This window comes from Plectropomus leopardus, chromosome 14 (genome assembly GCF_026936395.1).
Source record: "Plectropomus leopardus strain MGB_pleo_1.0 chromosome 14, ASM2693639v1, whole genome shotgun sequence".
Classification (NCBI taxonomy): domain Eukaryota; kingdom Metazoa; phylum Chordata; class Actinopteri; order Perciformes; family Serranidae; genus Plectropomus; species Plectropomus leopardus.
The window spans coordinates 607,501-629,591 of NC_142189.1; the positions used below are offsets into that span (position 1 = coordinate 607,501).

General features: G+C 42.5%; 2 protein-coding genes, 1 non-coding gene and 1 pseudogene across 12 annotated transcripts in view; all 4 read right to left on the minus strand.

Moving 5' to 3' along the window:
- mapkbp1 (mitogen-activated protein kinase binding protein 1) overlaps positions 1-9,104 on the minus strand; it is a 98,215-nt gene extending 89,111 nt beyond the window's left edge. The window contains exons 1-2 of one of the 2 annotated variants that reach the window (XM_088087086.1): positions 8,672-9,104; positions 3,433-3,524 (exon numbers count right to left, since the gene is read on the minus strand). In XM_088087086.1, the coding sequence (XP_087943212.1) occupies positions 3,433-3,524; positions 8,672-8,794 (215 nt within the window). In that variant the 5' untranslated portion in view covers positions 8,795-9,104. The remainder of the gene's footprint in view (positions 1-3,432; positions 3,525-8,671) is intronic. The other variant, XM_088087087.1, reaches the window with a different exon arrangement.
- Positions 5,202-6,300, minus strand: LOC148187381 (uncharacterized; annotated as a pseudogene).
- A 3,188-nt stretch (positions 9,105-12,292) lies between the features above and the next one.
- The window catches only part of mgaa (MAX dimerization protein MGA a), a 29,965-nt gene continuing 20,166 nt past the window's right edge, over positions 12,293-22,091 (minus strand). For 6 of the 9 annotated variants that reach the window (XM_088087626.1, XM_088087625.1, XM_088087629.1 and 3 more), the window contains exons 17-27: positions 21,584-21,868; positions 20,224-20,987; positions 19,651-19,776; positions 19,034-19,145; positions 18,739-18,935; positions 18,180-18,274; positions 17,505-17,619; positions 16,980-17,091; positions 16,348-16,896; positions 16,136-16,264; positions 12,293-15,605 (exon numbers count right to left, since the gene is read on the minus strand). In XM_088087626.1, coding sequence (XP_087943752.1) covers positions 14,755-15,605; positions 16,136-16,264; positions 16,348-16,896; positions 16,980-17,091; positions 17,505-17,619; positions 18,180-18,274; positions 18,739-18,935; positions 19,034-19,145; positions 19,651-19,776; positions 20,224-20,987; positions 21,584-21,868 — 3,335 coding nt within the window. In that variant the 3' untranslated portion in view covers positions 12,293-14,754. The remainder of the gene's footprint in view (positions 15,606-16,135; positions 16,265-16,347; positions 16,897-16,979; positions 17,092-17,504; positions 17,620-18,179; positions 18,275-18,738; positions 18,936-19,033; positions 19,146-19,650; positions 19,777-20,223; positions 20,988-21,583; positions 21,869-22,091) is intronic. The other 3 variants (XM_088087631.1, XM_088087624.1, XM_088087630.1) reach the window with 2 other exon arrangements.
- Positions 17,260-17,345, minus strand: LOC121938745 (small nucleolar RNA SNORD53/SNORD92). Its single transcript, XR_006105356.1, has one exon. It is a non-coding gene; the product is annotated as a small nucleolar RNA SNORD53/SNORD92 (small nucleolar RNA).

Consider the following 22,091-nt stretch of genomic DNA (forward strand, 5'->3'; position numbering starts at 1 on the left):
TTTAAAATTTTTATTTTAAATGAGCTAATTTTCAGGTAATTTCCTTGTACTTTTAGTTTTTTTACTAATTTCTTGCTAATTTTGAGGCCATTCCTTCTTAACTCTGCTACTTTTTGCTATCTTTACATTTTTTAAAAGACATCAATGTAATTAGTTCAGCTTTCAAACCCTGTTTTATTACAGATATTATTGGTATGAATTTAATATTACAGCTGAGCAAACTGGCTTAGTGTCCTTCAAAAACAGAAAATGAAGCTAATGAGGAAAGAAAGTAGAAATGACCCAAAATGAGCAAGAAATTAGTAAAAAAAAAATAATAATAAAAAATAAAGAATTATTAAGAAAAAGTACAAGAAAATTACCTAAAATTAGGAGTTTAACAAAAGGAAGAAAAAAAGGAAATGACCTGGAAAAAATGTCCTTAAAAATTATAATCACTCTGTTAAATATGTAATAATGATATTCACAATGTTTTTTTCCACGTTTTTCAAAATTTTTGTGTGTGACAAAAACATTCTCTATTTTCTGTTTCTCAGAGAAAAACCTGCATGTTTCAGAGACAAACACGGCGTGTCCGACACCACCGACACTCAGATGTTGATGATTTAAACACCTCAGTCTGGTCTGTTTGGTCTCTGTGGTTCAGTGAGTCCACTTCGAGCTCTGGAACTGGTTCTGTTTTTACTAAGAAGGCAGAGAGGACGGTGAGGACGGTGAGGACGGTGAGGACGGAGAGGACAGAGAGGACGGTGAGGACGGTGAGGACGGTGAGGACAGAGAGGACGGTGAGGACGGTGAGGACGGTGAGGACGGAGAGGACAGAGAGGACGGTGAGGACGGTGAGGACGGTGAGGACAGAGAGGACGGTGAGGACGGTGAGGACGGTGAGGACGGTGAGGACAGAGAGGACGGTGAGGGCGGTGAGGACGGTGAGGACGGAGAGGACGGTGAGGACGGTGAGGACGGTGAGGACGGTGGGGGACAGAGAGGACAGTGAGGACAGAGAGGACGGTGAGGACGGTGAGGACGGTGAGAGACAATGTCTTCACACTCAGAGACACACACTGCCTCTGTGATGAAACTTCAACAACTCAACAAACACAACATGTGTGATAACCTTTGACCTTTGACCTCTAGCAGAGAGACAAACGTTCGTGTAAAAACTGTAAACACACAGAAACGTCCCCAAAAACTCCCTCAGAGCACAGAGACACCGAGGTTTTCACTCATTATAAAGATATACATATATATTTATATACATATATATATATATATATATATATATATATATATATATATAGTTTATGGTCACTGACTGACGACGACTTCACCACAAACACTGAAAACACCAAAAACCAGCTCCACTCTCTCACTCGCTTTATTTGCATATTTTCAGCACTCAGATTTTCCTAATTTCCTCTCGGCTGCTCTGACAGCCGCACACAGGTGGAAGAAGTATGTATATCCTTTACTTCAGTAAAAGTACTAATACAGGCTGTGAAACTAAAAGTCCAACATTGAAAAATCTTACTTATAAAAATACCCACAAAACTTTAAAATCATTAAAAAGAAAAAAGAAAACACTAAAAATAAATATTCTTTAAAAAAAAAAACTAAATAAAAAAACACTCAAAAATATATATATATTAAAAAAAACACCCACAAAAAAAAAAACAGAATAAAACCCTAATGTAAAAAAAAATTAAATTATAAAATAACAGAAAAAAACACCTAAAGATGTCAAAATTATTTAGAAAATAAAACAAAAAAAAGAAGAAAACACAAACACAAAATTAAAAATACAAAACATCCAAATATCCTCTCAGCATTATTGAAAATGAAAAACAAAACTTAATTTTTTTATTAAACAGGTGGCAGGAAATTTTCTGTGAACTGACCGACTGATTAATCAACTAATCGTTGCAGCCGTGTTTGTATAAACGGTTTGGTCATTAGTCCATCGCCTCTGTTTGGTTTGAGGAACCTGTGAGCACGCGCTGAAAAACACCTCTGCAGCCCCCTGAACTCACTCAAAGATCCCAGAATCCACCTCAAGGTTCCCTTAAAAACCCTCAAGAACCCCTGAAACCCCAAAAGAACCCCTTACAGTTCCCTAAAATCCTTAAAAGTTCCCTTAAATCCTGACAGAAAACCCTGAAGAATCAAGTCTTTCCAGGACTCTCCAGGTGGCCGAGCTCCTCGTTAAAGTAAATCCTGCAGACTAAAGTCTCGTGGTAAAAATCTGAACCAGGACTCCTAACGAGCCGCGCCCGTGTGTGTGTGTGTGCGTGTGTGTGTGTGTGTGTGTGTGTGTGCGTGTGTGTGTGTGTGTGTGTGTGATGTGTTTAATCTGATAATCTGATCATGTCGTTAGCGTGTTTAATCCTGAACATGAGACGGTGAAGCTCTGACAGTCTGCTCATTTATTCCCAGCGAGTACACCAACGCAGTATTTATACTCTCTACAGAATACCTCAACTGTACATACCAACACAGAATTTATACAGAAAACCTTAACTGCACACACAAGTACACCAACACCGTATTTCATATATATACTTATATATATATATATATATATATACGTGTATGTATATATATATATATGAGTTAGTGCTGGGCCGTTAACAGCGTTAACGTGCTGCGTTAACGCGGGATTCTTATCGTGCAATAAGGAAATTATCGCGCGATAAACTATTCACTAAGTTGGGTCTATACAGTGAGCAAGGCACCAATTTCACTTTGTTGTTTAAGCGCGGATGTATACCTGGTCGAATTACGCGGAGGGGGCGCGAACAAGGCGGAAGCTGGTCTGCCTGAGTGACCGGAGTGATTGGCTCCAGCCGTGTCACAAAGCTGCTGACCGTTAATGGTCTTCTTCATGACCTCTAATGTAGGCCCACAGTTCAGTTAGGGTCATGTTATCAGAGGCTGCGCCCTCTGCTGTTCATTCCAGTTAGCAGGAAAAAGCTTTTTCCACATGGAGACAGAACCTGTGCTCCTAAATGTCTGTGTTTAACAAAATAAAAAAAAGTTAAACACCAAAGTAAATCTTATGGAACATTATTTTTCTTTACCAAATATTATAGTAGAACAGCTTTCTCAAGCATTTTGTGATGCATTTTCATCATTTAGATAGATAGATATTATTTTGAATGTCTTTGGCAAAATTCAAATCTATAATTTTAATCTAGATTAATCTAGATTAACTACAGGATTGCAGTGAGATTAATCCAGATTAAAAAAATTAATCTATGCCCAGCACTAATATATATGTATATATATGTATATATATGTAGTATTTATACTCACAGAACACATCAGCTGTGTGGAAAACATTCAGACATCACATGACCCGGCTCATTCATAGACACACACTCACTCACACACACACGCACACACACACACACACACACACACACACACACTCACCCTGCAGGATAAGCCAGCAGTCCCGTTCGTTGGTCGCAGGCGAGTGCTCGGTTCCCCGGAGCAGTGATACCCAGAACCTTCTCCAAGGTCACCTGGAGGTCAAAGGTCATCAGTTATTGATCACTGTCAGATTATCAGTCAACACACACACACACACACACACACACGCATGCACACACGCATGCTCGTCTGTCCGTCCTGGAAGAGGGATCCCTCACTATCCTCTACCGCTCTTCCTGAGGTTTCTTCCTCTTTTTTTTCCCCGTTACAGGGGTTGTTTTTGGGGAGTTTTTCCTCGGGTGATGTGAGGGTCTGAGGGCAGAGGGATGTCGTACTCTGTAAAGCCCTCTGAGGCAAACCATGTTTTGTGATAATGGGCTCTATAAATAAAACTGACTTGACTTGACACACACACACAGTGACAACAACACATTTGTTGTTTTGTTGATTTTAAACTGACAGATTTTTATGTTTCGTGTTGTTTTGTTGTTTTTAACCCCTAAAATCTCCTCAAACATCCACGAACTCATCAAAAAACCCGACAGCTGAAAGTGATCCGGACAGCCGGAGTCCCGTCCTCCATCCTCTGTCCCCGTAACCCCTGAAACCTCGACTCGTCTTCAAATACACACAAATACGTCCAGCTCGGTGTTTATTCAAATCACTTTGAAATATCTTCATCGCGTGATTCACGACTCAGTGCAAACAGGATCAGAAATTTTAACAGATTTTTGTCTCCCATGTGAGACACCCACGGGGGACAGACGTGGATCTGAGGCACAGACAGGAAGTGAGACAGTGAACCAGACTTCACCTTTAAATCCACCTGATTTCACCGAGACACTTTGACAGACTCCCTGCAGACCGCACCCTGCTGACAGCGTCTCTACCTGTCCACAGTCTCCTGTCCAATCAGACACCAGTTTAGTCCATCAGTGTCTCTCTAAACTGTCTCCTGTCCAATCAGACATCAGAAATTCAAAAAATCAAATCTAAATAAAAACCCAGATAACTTCTGTTTTTTCGGTTGCTGGCTATGATACATGGTGTAATTCTGGTCATTTTTATTACGGTGGGACATTTTCCTTTAAAAATCACCCCCGACAAAATTTTTTTTTAAAAAAAAAAAATCAGAAAAAGAAAAATCTCATTTAAAAAAAAAAAGTCACCCAAACATTTTTAAAGAAACGTTAATTCCAATATTTTTTTAAACAAGCTGCAAAAAAATTAAACAAAAAACCCTCAAAAAAATTCAAAGAAAAACAAAATCGCCAAAACTTTTTTTTTAATTACCAAAAACTATTAAAGCAAAAAAACACAAAATTATCCTATATTTGTAAAATCACGAAAATAAAATAAAATTAAAAAATTGGTCAAATATGTTTTTAAAAAAATTTAATTTGCCCAAAGATTTGAAAAAACACCAAAAACCGGGGCGTTCGGTAGTTCAAAGGCTCGCTACAGCAGCCGCAGGTTTGATACCGACCTGGACGCTTTGCTGCATGTCATCACCTCCGTCTCTGTTTCTCACAACAACTGTCCTCAAGACAAAAGCCCAAAACAGAGAAAACAAACGATTCAAAGGATTTCAAACAGAAAATCTAAAAAAGATATTCAAAGAAAAAAAAGGGCATTTATTCCTCACTGAGGTCTGAGCTGAGACCCCAATGTCCTCACATGCTAGAAACGCCCCTGTGTGTCCATGTGCGTCCCTCAGCCTGTCCCCTGTCCAACTCTTCATCCTCTCAGCTCAACGTTTCGTCCGTCTGTGAAACCTCAACCAGCAGGCTCAGCGCTGTGTGTGTGTGTGTGTGTGTGTGTGTGTGTGTGTGTGTGTCCTCCTGTCACATGACCCCCCCCCACACACACACACACACACACACACGTTTTCACAGTTTTTCCTCTCAGCTGGATGAACTCACAGCTTCAGTCTCACAACAAAACACAAAACAAACTCAGCAGCTGACTGGAGACGAGTCACTGACGGACCGCCGTCGTCTCTGCAGCGTCCACAGACTCACAGACCGCCAGGAGGACAGGTCAGCTGACACCAACACGCCGCTGTCCCTTCAACCTCCTGCTGCATCACAACCAGCTGATCAGTCCAGGAAGCCTCATCCTCATCCTCATCACCATCCTCATCCTCACCCTCATCCTCATTCTCATCACCATCCTCATCACCATCCTCATCACCATCCTCACCCTCATCCTCATCCTCATCACCATCCTCACCCTCACCCTCATCCTCATCACCATCCTCATCCTCATCACCATCATCATCCTCATCACCATCCTCATCCTCATCACCATCCTCATCCTCACCACCATCCTCATCCTCACCCTCATCCTCATTCTCATCACCATCCTCATCACCATCCTCATCACCATCCTCATCCTCACCCTCACCCTCATCCTCATCACCATCCTCATCCTCATCACCATCATCATCCTCATCACCATCCTCATCCTCATCACCATCATCATCACTATCCTCATCCTCACCCTCATCCTCATCACCATCCTCATCCTCACCCTCACCCTCACCCTCATCCTCATCACTATCACCCTCACCCGCATCACCATCCTCACCATCACCATCACCATCCTCATCATCACTATCACAATCACCCTCACCATCCTCATCCCCACCCTCATCCTCATCCTCATCACCATCACCCTCACCATCCCATCCTCATCCTCATCCTCATCACCCTCACCCGCATCCTCAGCCTCATCGTCCTCATCACCATCATCTTCACCATCCTCATCCTCATCACCCTCACCCGCATCCTCATCACCATCACCATCACCCTCACCAGCATCCTCATCCTCATCGTCCTCATCACCATCATCTTCAGCAGCAGCCAGTCAAAAACTCACCACTGCAGCGTCCTAACAAATGATCTCGCTCACATTGTTTACACATAATAAATAACTACATTTACATCATTTTTACATAAAGCTGAGAGTTCAGAAGTGAACGTTTCAAAAACCTCCCAGGAAGTCCAGACCCTCCAGGATTTACCCATCACAACACTTCAGACTGACGGTCCCTGTGAATTCTGCTATTTCCTCCAATCGCCTGACTTTACCAAAACTCTGACTCATGTCTTTGTACTGCACGTTGCACTGCATTTTATATCACGAAAAGAAATGAAAATTTGGAAATTAAAGAAAAATAAATAAATGAAATGTTTGCTGCCATAAAGACACCAGAAACTCAGATTTAAGACTATTGAGGTACTTTTAAGGCCTAATATTTATTAAACATTAAATTTAAGACAATTTAAGACTTTTCAAGGACCTGCAGACACCCAGTTACACAACCTACAGATACTACAGATACTATGCCGATACTGCAAATACTACATATACTGTACCAACACTGCAGATACTACAGATAATACAGATACTGCAAATACTACCGATTCTATATAGATACTGCAGATACGACAGATACTGTACGGGTACTACAGATACTACAGATACTGTGAGTGCTGTGATATTGTGAGTACTATGAGTACTGCGATACTATGAGTACTGTGATACTATGAGTACTGTAATACTGTGCTGCTGTGGGTGAACACAGATGTTTCTCAGATGTTTGAGGTCAAAGATTCAGACACACACGCACGCACGCACGCACGCACGCACGCGCACACACACACACACACACACACACACACACACACACACACACACACACACACAGACAGACAGACAGATGGACGGAGGTCCTGCAGGGACAAACAGACTGACGAGATTCACTGAGACTCTGAATCTCACTTTCACTGAACCAACTGAATCCACCTCAGGACCCAGTTCAGCCAGTGAGGATGCTGATTTTTGGAACCACAGATTTCTGGGTCGTCTCTCCTTCAGAGACTCTCTGAGGGTCAAACTGGGTTTAAATGTTCAGATCAGATTTTTCTTTGATTTAGGTTTTTATGTTTTTTAAATTGAGACGTTTCACTGAGACTAAAACTGAGATTCAGAGGAATCCTGAAAGAGATCATCAACAAACTTTAAAAATAATCAATAAAGACGGAGAGAACGAGATCATAAACAAACTTTAAAAATAATCAATAAAGACGGAGAGAACGAGATCATAAACAAACTTTAAAAATAATCAATAAAGACGGAGAGAACGAGATCATAAACAAACTTTAAAATAAACAATAAAAAGGCGAGAACGAGATCATAAACAAACTTTAAAAATAAACAATAAAGACGGAGAGAACGAGATCATAAACAAACTTTAAAAATAAACAATAAAGACGGAGAGAACGAGATCATAAACAAACTTTAAAAATAAACAATAAAGACGGAGAGAACGAGATCATAAACAAACTTTAAAAATAAACAATAAAGACGGAGAGAACGAGATCATAAACAAACTTTAAAAATAAACAATAAAGACGGAGAGAACGAGATCATAAACAAACTTTAAAAATAAACAATAAAGACGGAGAGAACGAGATCATAAACAAACTTTAAAAATAAACAATAAAGACGGAGAGAACGAGATCATAAACAAACTTTAAAAATAAACAATAAAGACGGAGAGAACGAGATCATAAACAGGGTCTAATAATCAGAGAACAGATGACAGCACAAAGTAAAACTCTGTTAAACTGGATCCAAACTCATTCAAAGAAATAGAAAATATTCAGCAGAGGTTTATGGCCCTCTGCTTTTATTTAGCAGAGGGCCATAAACCTCTGAATGGCTGATTTCTGTCAGCATGTTTTCTGTGGAAGTTTTATCAGTTTTCTTGCTTTAAAATTTGTGGCTAATATTTTTTCTTCAAAAATAGTTGCCTTTTTTTAAATTTAAATATTTTTGGCAGTTTTTCAAAATATATTTTAGTAATCTTCTTTCCTTTAAATTTGTTTGGCTTTCATCTTACAAAATGTCAAGTGTATTGTTTTTTCGTTTAACGCTTCAACACATTTTTTTAAGAAATCCTAGAAATGTCCTAAAATCCTGAACACGTCCTAAAATCCTAACAATGTCCTGAAGTCCTTGAAACGTCCTAAAATATAGAGATATTAATTTAAAAACAATAATAATGATAATTATATATTAATAAGTCAAAACATGCGGCCCGCTGAGCTCCATACAAAAACAACCAGCAGTAGCTGATTGAGTGTGTGTGTGTGTGTGTGTGTGTGTGTGTGTGTGTGTGTGTGTGTGTGTGTGTGCGTGCGTGCGTGCGTGTGTGTGTGAGAGCGCGCACCTTGTCGCTCAGGTCCTCTTTGTGCCGCGCGGTGCCGCCGCTCCTCCTCCGCAGTTTGATGGACGGGGAGCGCAGCAGGTTTTTGATGCGGCTCCGGATCGTTCCGCTTCCCTCCGCGGTCATCGCTGCTCGCTGCCCGGGCTCGAGCCTCTCTCAGCGGCCGCAGCCTGTCTCTGTCGCTCGCTGCTCCGCCGCCGCCGCCGCTGCTGTCATGCCGTCTGCGGGCCGAGCCGCGCCGGGCCGGGGGAGGGTCCTGGTTCTGGGTTGATCCGGGTCGAGGGCTCCGGTTCCGCTGCAGCTCCGCATCTTAGTCCTGCGCCGTAGCAGGAGACTCGAGGCGGCTTCAGCACGAGCCGGACCGGACTGACGACTGACGCTCCGCCAGCGTCAGCTCCGCACGCGGCAACGCCACCACCGCTTCCGCTCAGGCGTTTCAGAATAAAGGTGCTATTCTTGACTAGAATAAAATAGAAATGCTTTATTAATCCCGTGAGGGAAATTGCTTTGAGGCCTGGTAGCTGCATCAATTTCTGTAGATTTCTATATTTCTCTATATTTGTTACGTGTTAATATTTGTTGTATAACAAAATAATAATAAAATTGATAATAAAAACATTTGTTGAACTCTTTTTCCTGGGCACTTATATATATATATACACCTGGAATGTTGTCATTTGTTTTTATTTTCTTAAAATGATTTAAGTTAAAAAAAAAAAAAACGAGTGAAAATGCTTTTACTGCATTAACTGTTTTTTTTTTTTTTGTTTTTTTCCCCGATATTTTATTTTTATTCTGTGGATCTTTTTTTTTTTTTTTAATGCTTTATTTATAGTTTTTCATTTATAGACAAACATGTTCCCCCCTCCCACCCCCAAAAGTCAAGACAGAAAAAATAAATAATACAAACTGTACACTAAAACAATAATAACAATAGTAGTAACAATAATAATTATTGAATGAATACATCTATAAATAAATAAACATATGCAAACACCTAGGATTAATGTATTACACATATTTATGCGAGACATAGGAAAAAAAAAAAGGATATTACTTCATTGCACATACATGGACAGGGAAACATTTTATGATAGATTCAGGTTTTTAACACATTCAATGAATGGGCGCCAGGTCACACTAAATTTTCCATAGCAGTTAGGCCGACTATATCTCAGTTTTTCTAGCTGCAACAGAGAGAGCACTTCTTTAATCCAATTAATAAAAGAGGGAGGTTTATCTGATTTCCACTGAAGGAGAATGAGTCTTCGGGCCATTAATGAAGCGAAGGCGATGGCCTTTGCTTGAAATGTAGAAACTGTAATTTCTGGAGGAGGGATCCCAAAGATCGAAATATGTGGGGATGCATTAACTGTTTTTTAAACACTAAAAAGAAGATGTACTTTTTAGGAGCTAATTTTAACAAAAACTATCTTGGTGTGAATCAGACTTTTGTACTGTTAGAAGGTTAAAAAGTAGCTAAAATGAGATCCTACATTAACATTATTCCTACAATATGAAGCAACATTAATAATAACTATAATAATAATAACAATATAATCTATAGAATCTGTAGAATGCTGAAATGGTATTAATACTGCACTATTTGATATATGTTGTATATGTGTCATCTTCAGAAACGTATACATTCATATTCACAGTTTAGCCTACAGTGTTTATATTTCCTTGAATATATCTGCATGGTTGAAAGATTATTTAAAGAAATAGAGTAATATATCTAAAGCAATTATATTACAACAACAACAACAAAACACTCCAGCTTGATAACAGCAGTACAATTTTAAAAAAACCAAACAAACAGAGAATGGACGGTAGTGATCAGGATAATAAGTCATGCACTATTTGATATTTCAACATTTTGTTGTAAATGCTTCTGTGCTTTTGAATGAAAAACTTTTTAACATTATCTTTTTATTAATTCATTTTGTTTCAAGGATGTGATGTGTTACAATCTGAAATAATAAAACAAGTGACTATATATATATATATATATATATATATATATATATATATATATATATATATATATATATATATATATAATATGTATATTCGCAAATACATGAATATAAATAAATAATAGAACGAAAAAAAATCCCTGCTGTGCTTTTACATTGACAGTAAAGCCATCTTACTTCCGGTGTCGTCGTGTCTGACGGAGTTTGACGCATCTGACGCATCTGACGCATATGACGCGTGAACGCTGCAGAGTGAACACAGAGAAGCGGCGGCGCCGCCGAGCGGCGGAAGCACAAACCGCAGCTTCACACTGAGCAGCTTTCTGCTTTTTTTATTTTAATTAATAATTCAAATAGATGTATTTCATGGAATCCTGCACATGAAGTAACTATAATGGCTTTCTATTATATTCTGTGTTTTTGCTGATTTGATTTGATTTTTAAACCTATTTTTCGCATTAGACTGATCTATTACCAACACATACTTAATAAACTGATTTTTGAAATTTTTATAACCAATGTGCATTATTCCCTCTTTGCTGCTGTAATGATGCATATTTCTCCGCTGAGAGACCAATAAAGGATCATTTTATCTTAAATATCAGGGTTAAAAAAAAGTGTATGAAGGGAAAGAAACGCAGAAATAATTCAAATATTGCACACAACTGAATGTTGTTGTGAAATCTTATCACTGCTTTTGACACACTTGTTTTTTAACAAATGTGTAAATAAAAATAAATAAATGAACAAATAAACACCTACCATTATTAACTGTCTCCACCCATCAGAACTGCAGCCAATCAGCAGCATTACTTCTGCTGGTTTTCTAATTTCACCTGCGGATATTAAAAAAGAAAATAACAAACAAGAGGTTAGTCCCGCCCCCTCTCTCTGATAGGCTGGACAATAAAAGAGACAACAAATTTCAAAAGATATTTGAAAATTTTACCTGTTAAAATTCTGGAAATCTGTATAATACCAATAATAATAATAATAATAAGAAGAATACATTTGTTCAAGCTGATAACAGTTTTTTGAACACTGGACTCAATTTTCTGCCTGAATTTGTGAACAAGAGAAGATAAATAAACTTTAAATAAGAAATAAACAAAAAATCGAGAATTCAAACTCCTGCATGCAGACTGATACGAACAAAATGTTTAATTACACTGATTTCAGTGGATTATAGACTAAATAATTCGACAGTAATTTAATTTTAGTTCAGTATTCATTTGTTAATTAAACTTTATTTGGGCTTTTCTTTGCCTCCATACAATAATCTGTCAGGCCGATGCATTCAGGGGCTGCAGCACCAATAATGTCACAATTTCCTGAAAATGGAATAAAATGTACAAAAATAAAATCCTAATAATTTAATGAAATGTGCTAAACGATATTGTAACAAATTATGTCAATAGTCAAGTATTATCTTTTAAGTTCTGGGCGAAAAAAAAAGACCCACCTGAAAATGTAACAAAGTTGTTTTTTTTTTAATTTACAACATCAGTCAGGACATTTTATAAATTATTGGGTGCTACGAGGCTTATACGTAAATTAAGAATGACTCTCCTTCATGCAAAGCTCCGTGTTTGAGCTCTTCTCTCCATCAAATCATAGCAATAATAATTGAATCTTGTTTTTAGTCTTTAGTTTGTACTGAAACTTTATTTATATTATAGTTTTGCATGAGATGTGAGGCGTCTCCTTCAGACAACAGTGATTTACATCTGAGGGTCTTTAACACGTACAAAAATACAAATTTAGGAAAAAAAAAGGAGCCAAGAGAGCGACTGTACAAAGAGCAACACAAAGAAAAGCAGCTCGAAAAACACCAGACTGGTCCTTTAATCCGCCTGGCGACGCGCTGCAGGTGCACACAGGTGAGTCCAGGTGACTTCCTGTCGACAGTCTCAGTGTTTTTATTGTTTATTCCTCAAAGGAAAGAAATGAACGTTTCAACAGCAGCTGAGATATCAGGCGAGTTTATCAAAGTTTCCTCTTTAAAACGACTTCATCTGAAATCGCTGAGAGGTCCACTTCCTGTCTGACAACTGAAATCACTTTAGTGAAAATCCTAAAAATGAGCCCATGCATGCGCGCGCATGTACACACACACACACACACACACACACACACACACACACACACACACACACAACCTGCAGAAAAACAAACGAGATTCAGACGAAAGTTGTAACATTTTGGGAAAACCCTCGTAGTGTTTCTGTGAGGCACTCGCTCCGCCTCACATGATGGTTTCCATGGTTACGGGTCATCTGCCGTCGCAGCGGTGACAACTGATTTTTCTCCAGAAATGGAGCTTTTTAAAAGTTTTTTCCGGCCCTGAAGTTAACGTCGCCGTGGTTACCTCGTTAAAAAGCCTGCAGGATTCTTCCACTGAAGTTTGGATTTTTGCAGAAAATCAGCTCTGTGGCGAACAAACATTCATCACACTTAGGGGCTGTTAGTTATTTATGAGAGGGCAGAGGTGGTGCAAGAACGGGGGAGGCAAATCATTTATTAAGTGCTGGGGGAGGGACTTCTGTTTTTATTTTGGCTTTAGAGGAGGGGCATACGACTTTAAATGGCTGTAAGTTGTGTCGATTTTACTGCAGATTTCACCAAAAATCACCAAAATGACATCAGTTATCAGCCAGAAACTTGAAAAGAGAAATGATCGATGCATTTTCAAATTTCCGACGGCCCCTGAAGTCTTCATCCGTCAGAAAAAAAACAACCAAGTCTGATCTTAAATATTATTATTTCCTCCAAATCTCTTTACTCTCCATCTCATTTTAATGTGTCTAAAAAGCGTTTGCACGAACGAACCAGCAACGTGACAGAAGAGAAAAACCACCGAGGCTTTTTTCAGCTCAACGATTTCAGCTTAAAAACAAGAGAAGTCCCAGCCCTCCTCTGATAAATAAAGAACAGTCCCCAACATGTTCTGTTCAGCACATAATCTTCACCGATGAAATCCACTAAAAACCCTAAAAACCATCAGCAGAAAAACATCTAAACACACACAACAGCGCGCTCACATGACCCCACGCCTCCACGCTCACATGACCCCACGCCTCCACGCTCACATGACCCCACGCCTCCACGCTCACATGACCCCACGCCTCCACGCTCACATGACCCCACGCCTCCACGCTCACATGACCCCACGCCTCCACGCTCACATGACCCCACGCCTCCACAGTCACATGACCCCACGCCTCCACGCTCACATGACCCCACGCCTCCACAGTCACATGACCCCACGCCTCCACAGTCACATGACCCCACGCCTCCACGCTCACATGACCCCACGCCTCCAGTCACATGACCCCACGCCTCCACGCTCACATGACCCCACGCCTCCACAGTCACATGACCCCACGCCTCCATGGTCACATGACTCATGCCACACCACAGCCTGGCTCATCCAACCAACAGACTCGGAGACGAGGGAACCGCAGAAGCTGAAACTAATTTCCAGATTTTCGGACTCTTTCTGTGACTCATACGGTGAAAAAGTTTGAATATCTTCCTTTGTTTGACTTTTCCTCTCAAAATATTTCCAAGTTGTTTTCCTCAGAGCTCCTGATACACAACAAACAAACAAACAAAGTAAACAAAACTGCAGTTTAATGTTCAGAGTCTCTGATATAAAACATCAGAACAGAAAACGCTTAAAATCAAACCAGAGAGGCTGCTGGGATACGTGACTGACATCTGCGCGCACGCACGTTCGCACGCACGCTCGCACGCACATCTTTGGACACAGAGAGGCACTCGTTGCATCATCAGTGGTTTGACTGAAAACACTAATTTCTTGCGGCAACAATCTTCATCTGAGACTCAACGTCTCCTCACAGTTGCCATGGTTACACGTTGCCGCCTTCAGAGAGTCAACTGAAACCTGAGTGGACGGAGCTGAAGACTTTCAGTTCAGAAAACCGTGAAGGCAGAAAATAAATAAAACAAATGTCGTCTGTAAACAAAACGAAACGCTGTAGAGCCCTCTGATTGGCCCTGAAATTAAAATCAAGCAGCCAATCAGAAAGCAGCCTGCAGAGGAGTCCAGACTGTGATGTGACATCATCAGCAGGCGGCGTGATGTCAGCTGGGCGGGTTCCCTCGCAGCCCCAGAGGAACCAGCCTCGGCATCGGCCTCCAGGCCACGCCCCCCTCCATCCGCTCCCCTCCCTCTGCTCCTCCGTCTCCCGCAGCTGCGCCATCGCTGCTGGCGGGGTCTGCCATCTTGGCCCCGCCCACCTTCATCTGCAGCAGAGGGGGCGGAGCCAGAACAGCGCCTTTGGCGTAGCCGTTGGCAGGCGGCGGTCCGTTGGGCATCTTTTCCATGTGGTCATTGAGCCCCGCCTTCCCCGTCTCCATGGCAACAGTTTCATCAGAATCAGAGTTGAGCTCCAGGAGCCAGGGGCTGTGGGTGTGTCCCTGCTCCTCGGCTCCGCCCATCAAAGCGTCTTTAGAGGACGGTTTCTCCGTCGTAGTGACGGTCTGCTGATTGAGGAAGACGATCTCGTTGAGGAGCGACGTCAGATTCTCGTCCTCTCTGGTCTCCTTCTGAGGCCCCGCCCCCAGGGGCCCCGCCTCTGCGACCTCCATCCGCCCATCAACTCCACCTCCAGGGGGCGGAGATGAGGACGGAGACTCAGCTGTGGCGTCAGGAGGCCCGTCCTGGGCTTTGACCTGCTCTGAGGAGACGTCTGATCCAGCAGAGACCACCAGGAGGCGAGCAGGAGGAGCAGGTGGGGGAGGGGCTGAGACCTCCTGCTGCTCAGGAGGAGGACAAAGAGGAGGCTGCTGTAGCACGAGTTGTTGTGTTTGTAGTACTTCCTGTTGTTCTGGTTGTTGTTGTTGTTGTTGTTGTTGTTGTTGTTGTTGTTGTTGTTGTTGTTGTTGTTGTGTTGCAGGTTGAACCAGCTGCAGCAGGTTCTTGAGGTCTGCAGCTGTAAACAATAACAACAGATGATCAGCTGATCAGAAAACGACTGAATGACCTTCAACAAGTTCACGAGTCTGTTAGTCTGTGAGTTAACGAGTCGGTCAGGAGGGCAGTCAGCTGTGGAGTCGGCTGGTTGTTTCGTCGGTCGTTTGGTTTTTGGTTGGTCGGTTGTTTAAAGTCGCAGCATTCCTAAAGGGATGCTCTGAAAGTTCGGGCACGCAGATTGAAACGTTGCTAACTAAGTAAAATCTCGTTTTGTCATTAAAATCAATTAAATAAGTGGTTAAACGCGGTAAAACGTTTCTGTAGGAGCCTGCAGACCTCTAGAGCGGATCCTGTTTGAAAAATGATTGTTAAAAAAAGAAAAAAGCTATATTATTAGAAAGTTAAATGTCAAAAAATTAAAAATAAATTAGGGGTCCTTCGGGGGAGGCGTGGCCACCTTCATGTTAGGTGGTTACTTAGTGAAGTTAGTTACTTAGTTGGTTAGTTAGTTGGTTGGTTGGTTGGTTGGTTGGTCGGTTGGTTGGTTACCTGTGAGGTTAGTGATGGTGAGGGGGGCGGAGCTGCTGTAGATCTTACCAGGTGGGGGTTGGGGCAGTGGAGTGAGATGAAGCTGCTGATTGGTCAGATTGGGGATGTTGAGGGTAACTGAGGCCACGCCTACAGACAGAAAGAGGACGTGTTTAACTTAAAAATAAAAGCACATCGAGGGAGTGAGCAGAGTGATGGTGAGCGGTCGGTACCTGGTGTAGAAGACGTCTGCAGCACCGGTTGTCCCGTCATCAGCGGGCTCAGGGTCAGGACCTGTTGTCCCGGCAAGGCAGTGCCGACCAGAGACAGTACCTCTGTTTGCACCGCAGTCTTAACAGACTGAGATGCACCTGAAGTCTTACTGCGAGACAGGATGTTGGGGATTGTCCTTGGCCTGTCCCTCACCACTGATGCACTGTGGGACAAAACAGGAGGAACCAGAATGGGCTTTGACAGCTGCAGAACCCTTGGAGGCTGCAGGACAGGTGTTTGGACAGGTGAGACTGCAGGGGTTTGGACAGGTGTTGTGGTGGGCGGGGCAGGAACAGGAGTGGGAGGGGCCTGTGGTGTCCGCTGCTTTTGCAGGTTGGATGTGATTATTATAGCATCATCAGTCAAGTCTCCTGTTTGAGGATTACAGGCCCCGCCCCCTCCTACTCCTGGTAGCTGATTGGCTGCTCGGTGTCTCTGCTGGTTCTCCAACCTCCTCTGTTTGGACGACAGGTGCTGCAGCATGCTGCGGATCCTCTGCTCGCTTTTACCTGCAAACACACGAGCAGGTTACCTAAGAAAAGCTCCAACAGCCACCAACAGTCTTCCCCCTCACCTTCAGCCGGGTCCTCACCTGATCTCTGCGAGATCTCTCTGATGTAGGCGTCTCTCTGCTGGTTCAGACAGATCTTCAGACTCCTCAGTCTCCTCGTCTCATTCTGCAGGGTCTGGATCTCCTCGTGAGCCTGCAACAAAAATCAAAACATTCTCCTACATGTCCTCCACTGCAGTTCTTGATTCTGGATCAGGTCTGCAGTGGAGTTCAGAAGAAAAAACTAGCCGAGTAAACATTAAAACTTCACTCTGACGTCAGACTTCCTCCCAGCTGACGGCGCTGGTGAACTGGCAGCGGATTGGTCAGACAGCCAAGAGAAGTTGTGACATCACATGACATCATCAGCTCATTGAGCGAAACCTTTTCTCAGCATCATCACTCCTCCTCCCCGACAGCCAATCACAACGTCACACAGAAGTAAACATGACATATTTCCCTCTTTAAATCTGCTGTTCTGCGTGGACAACGTCAGAGATGACGAGATGTTTTCAGCGTTAATGCTGATATTCAGCGCTGAGTCGCTCTCCAGTTTCTGTCTCGTACCTGTTTGAGCAGAAATCTTTTTGAGGAGTTTTGGATGTTCATGACTGAACGCAGATCTCTGAGGGCGTCTGAGACGCTGCGATCTCCGGCCGGTTTCTTCACGCTCAAACTGCTTCTGTCGGCAGAAAATAGACACGGACGACATGTGACACGACGAGTTACTCTTCAACAGCTGTGGTCTGTCTTAAATATTTACTAATATGATTTATCTTTCTTGTTGTTGTTGTTTTATTATTTATATTTATTATTTTGAAGCACTCTCTAACCCTGATTTTACAATCGGCGGGACAAATAAAGTTTTCTTTTCTCAACTCGTTTGAATTGAATCATTTTTATTAAACAATAGAAAGTAACAAAAACAGCAACAGAGTAAATAATATCTGGCTGTGAACAAAATATGTTCCTGAGATCAAAACACTGTTTTGTTTTAAAGAATAAAGACCAGAAATTAGTCACTAATATATATAAATACATATATACACACACACATATGTAATGATTTAATGCACTTAAAGTCTGTATCTCTACTATTTAAAAAAAGAAATAAGAAGGCAAAAAAAGATTTCATGTTTTTATCCTTAAAAAAAAGATAATAAAAAATGTGATGACAGCTGGAAACATAAATGTGTTTCAAAATGTGTCAGCTGATCAGACAGGAAGTGCATCAGCTCTTACTCTGAGTCCACGTTCGTCATGATCCTCGCCAACTTCCTCTGAGCCTCATTCAGCCGACTCTCCCCCACTGTCTCCATGGCAACGTCATCCTCCACCTGACACACACACACACACACACACACACACACACACACACACACACACAAACACAGTCACACACAAAACATTATCAAATGCATTTGATAAAAAAGTATATAAATGAGACAATGAAGTACAGATGTAAAGATCTGTTTTGTTATTTCATCAGCTGTATTTTTAAAAAAAGGACAGCCGTTTCTGTTGATATTTGGCACGAAGGGGAGAGGAACTGAAAATTCACACTTAAAAAAAAAACCCCAAAAAATCTCCTTTTGCAGAAGTCATTGAGTCACTTTTAATAACATTACTCAATAAAATCAGATTTTTGAAAAAAGGACATTCAAATAAAAAAAGTTTTTTGAATTATTTTCCAATATCTAGTTTAATTCTGTGACACTGAACAGTTTGTGGGTCCACAGAGAAAATGAACATTTTTAAATAAAAAATTCAATAATCTGTAGAGAAAATGAACGTTTGGTACCTTTGTGAAGACGGGTTTGTCCTCATCAGACGAGTTCTCTGTCACTTCGTCCGTTGTCTCCGACAGCCGCAACGTCTCCATCAAATCTGTCCCTCCTCCCTCTGACAGGTCAGGTGAGGTCTGACTGCTGCTGCTCACCTGTCTGTCTCTCACCTGTCTGTCTCTCACCTGTCTGTCTCTCACCTGTCTGCTCTCCTCTGAACAAGAGAAAAGGCAGAAGTCAGAGTCTGATATTACATTTAATGTTTAACTGATGTTTCTGAGCGTGTCGGGTGACGCAGGTCGGTGTCCGTACCTGTTGTTGGAGCGATGACGGTGATGAAATCATCCCTCCTCTTCCTCAGCCTTTTCTTCTTCTTCTTCAGATGTTTCTCAGTCCTCCACAGCTGCTGGATCACCTCCACCGCCTGCAAAAACAACAAGAAAACAACACCTGTTTGTCTCCAGGCTACAATAAACAACAAACAAATAAACAAACTAATTAAGAAAACAAATAAGAGACAAATTTACAAATGAACTAACTTGCAAACTAACAACATACAAACCAACTTACAAAGAAACTGATGATTTTACTGACTGACTTACTTACAAACTAACTTCATAATTTCAAAAATAACTTATTTACAAGCTAACAATATAACAACCAACCATCTAACTCAAAAACAAACCAACTAACTTACAACTAACTTACAAACCTACAGACGTACTAATTCACTCATTTAATGAATGAACTGACTTAATAACTTATGAAACAACGAAGCAACCAACTATCTAACTTATTTATAGACAAATTCATTAACTAACTTACAAACGGACGAATTTACCACCAAAACAACTAACGAATCTTCGGCGTCTACTAACTAACCAACCACCACCAACTGTTGGTATGACCGTTAGTTTAAAGAGTGTAACCTTCTTCAGCGTGGCGATCTTTGGCGTCCTCTCTTCACTCAGTCCCACTTCTCTCCTCAGACCGTCGAACAGTTGACGCAACTTCCTGCGACGCTGCTTCTCCAACATGTTGTGATTCAGACGCTGCTGAAAGAAGAACCTCCATATATTTACATCCGCCCGATAAACAGAGACAACAACGATATAAATAACATATTTACATCCGCCCGATAAACAAAAACAGTATCTATCATATATTCACATCGGCAGACAAAGCTTAAACACGAGTTTCCTCTGGTGTCGGACGGTTCGATTCTGTGAGCTCTTACTTATTTGTTTGTTTTAAAATGAACGATGAAAATGTTGCTTTAACGTCTTCAGATTTGAACTGTGAGGTGAAGTAACTTGGATATTTGTGATTGCGAGCTGTAGGAGACATTTTTTATTCTTTATTTCAATCTCTAACGTATTTTTAATTTTTATTTGAATATTTGCCTGTTGTGTGTTTGTATATTTGTTATAGTTTCGTTTTGTTGATGTTTCTTAAAAATCTGTAAAAAGTGTAAAAAACTTTCAAACTCTTTGACATCTCACCTGGAAGCTGGACGTCGGCCCTTTCGCTCCCTCCTGCTCGTCTTCGCTGTCCGTCTCGCTAAAATCTGACGAGTTCTCCGTCTCGCTGCTCGACTCGTTCACCTCCACCGCGTCCAAGGATCGCCTCGTCTCACCCGCCGTCTCCATGGCAATGAGCCCCAGGTCGTCGTCATCCACACAGATGATGTCCAGGTCCACCAGGTCACAGGCTGGCTCCGGGGACGGCGGGGAGACGGATGAGATATCTGACACCTGCGGTGCTGGAGGAGGGGGCGGCGGTCTCTCAGGGATATGGATGGCAGGTTTCTGGGGGACTAACACGCCAGCAGGACTCACCGGGACCGCTGACACGCCACCAGGACCCACTGGAACGGCAGACACCGACACTGTTTTGACCCCCAGCTCGGCCCCCTGTCCTGCGGAGGGTTTGAGGGAGATGAGGCTGACCGGGGTGGCGGCGGGCTGTGGCTGCAGCAGGGTGAAGGAGCCGGGAGTCGTCGGCACCGGCCGCGGGGGAACTTTAGCACAGGTTACAATGATGGGGTCCCTGCTGCTGTTGGCGGGGAGGATTTTAAAGGTGCACGTCCCCTTCTGAGACAGGAAACCAGAGGCGGGGCGGGGCTGCGAAGACAGGGGGGACAGGGTGAAGGACTGCAGGCCGGACAGAGGGGAGGGGGAGGGGAGGGTGGAGGGGACCGGGGTCGGAGGTCGGACTGTGACGACGGGAGTCTGAAGGGACGCGGCGGGGAGGACGGAGGGTGAGCCTGGAGGGGACGAGACAGACACGTTAGAGGTGGACAACATGTCGAAATCATACTGAGAACGTGACATGAGACTTCATAACGTCTTCAATTTTGGATATCATAATATCATCTCGACTGCATGATTAATCAAGTCATTGTCAAATGTCACATTAATCGCAAAATTTAACAATCAATCGTTCAGTTTGTGATTTTTTAAGAAAAATGAAAAATAAATTCTGCAGATTTTTGATTTCTGTCAAAAACATATAATAGTATACTTCACTGAAAAAATGCAAAAAAACATAATTTTGTACGTTAACTGTCAAAAAAAGTCATAATATTGTAAGTCTAAAAACCCGTCACAGTACAGTGTGCAGTGCAGACGGGCTGCAGCGGTGCAGACGGGCTGCAGCGGTGCAGACGGGCTGCGGTGCAGACGGGCTGCAGCGGTGCAGACGGGCTGCGGTGCAGACGGGCTGCAGCGGTGCAGACGGGCTGCAGCGGTGCAGACGGGCTGCAGCGGTGCAGACGGGCTGCGGTGCAGACGGGCTGCAGCGGTGCAGACGGGCTGCGGTGCAGACGGGCTGCGTTGCAGACGGGCTGTGGTGCAGACTTACCTCTCTGGGCGGACTGGTTGGGGTTGACTGGTCTCAGCTGGCTGATGGGAACCAGTCGCACCAGTTTACCGTCTGGTTTTCTGAAGTACTGGAGTCCTGAGGCCGTCTGGACCGGCTGCAGGACCATCCTCTGACCGCAGGACGAAGGGGGTAGGGGAGGAGGGCGGGCCGGCAGGACCTGGAAAGGGAGTCTCCCAGCAGGAGGCGGGACCTGAACCATCAACAGCTGCGAGCCTTTAGGAGACGGAGTCACAGGCGGAGCCGCCGAGCCGCTCACCTGAGAGTCTGAGACACGACAGAGACGAACGTCAGTCAGAGGACAGCCTCCAGATGTCACACAAATGTTCATGGACAGAACTTCAAAACTTTTCCAGGACTTTTCAAGGACCCATGATTATAATAATAACAGAAAATGTCAGCATTCAGAAACTCGGATGTTTTAAGCAAATTGGTTTGATTTTTTACAAAACACAGAATTATTACTATTACTGTATATTTTAGCCACTTT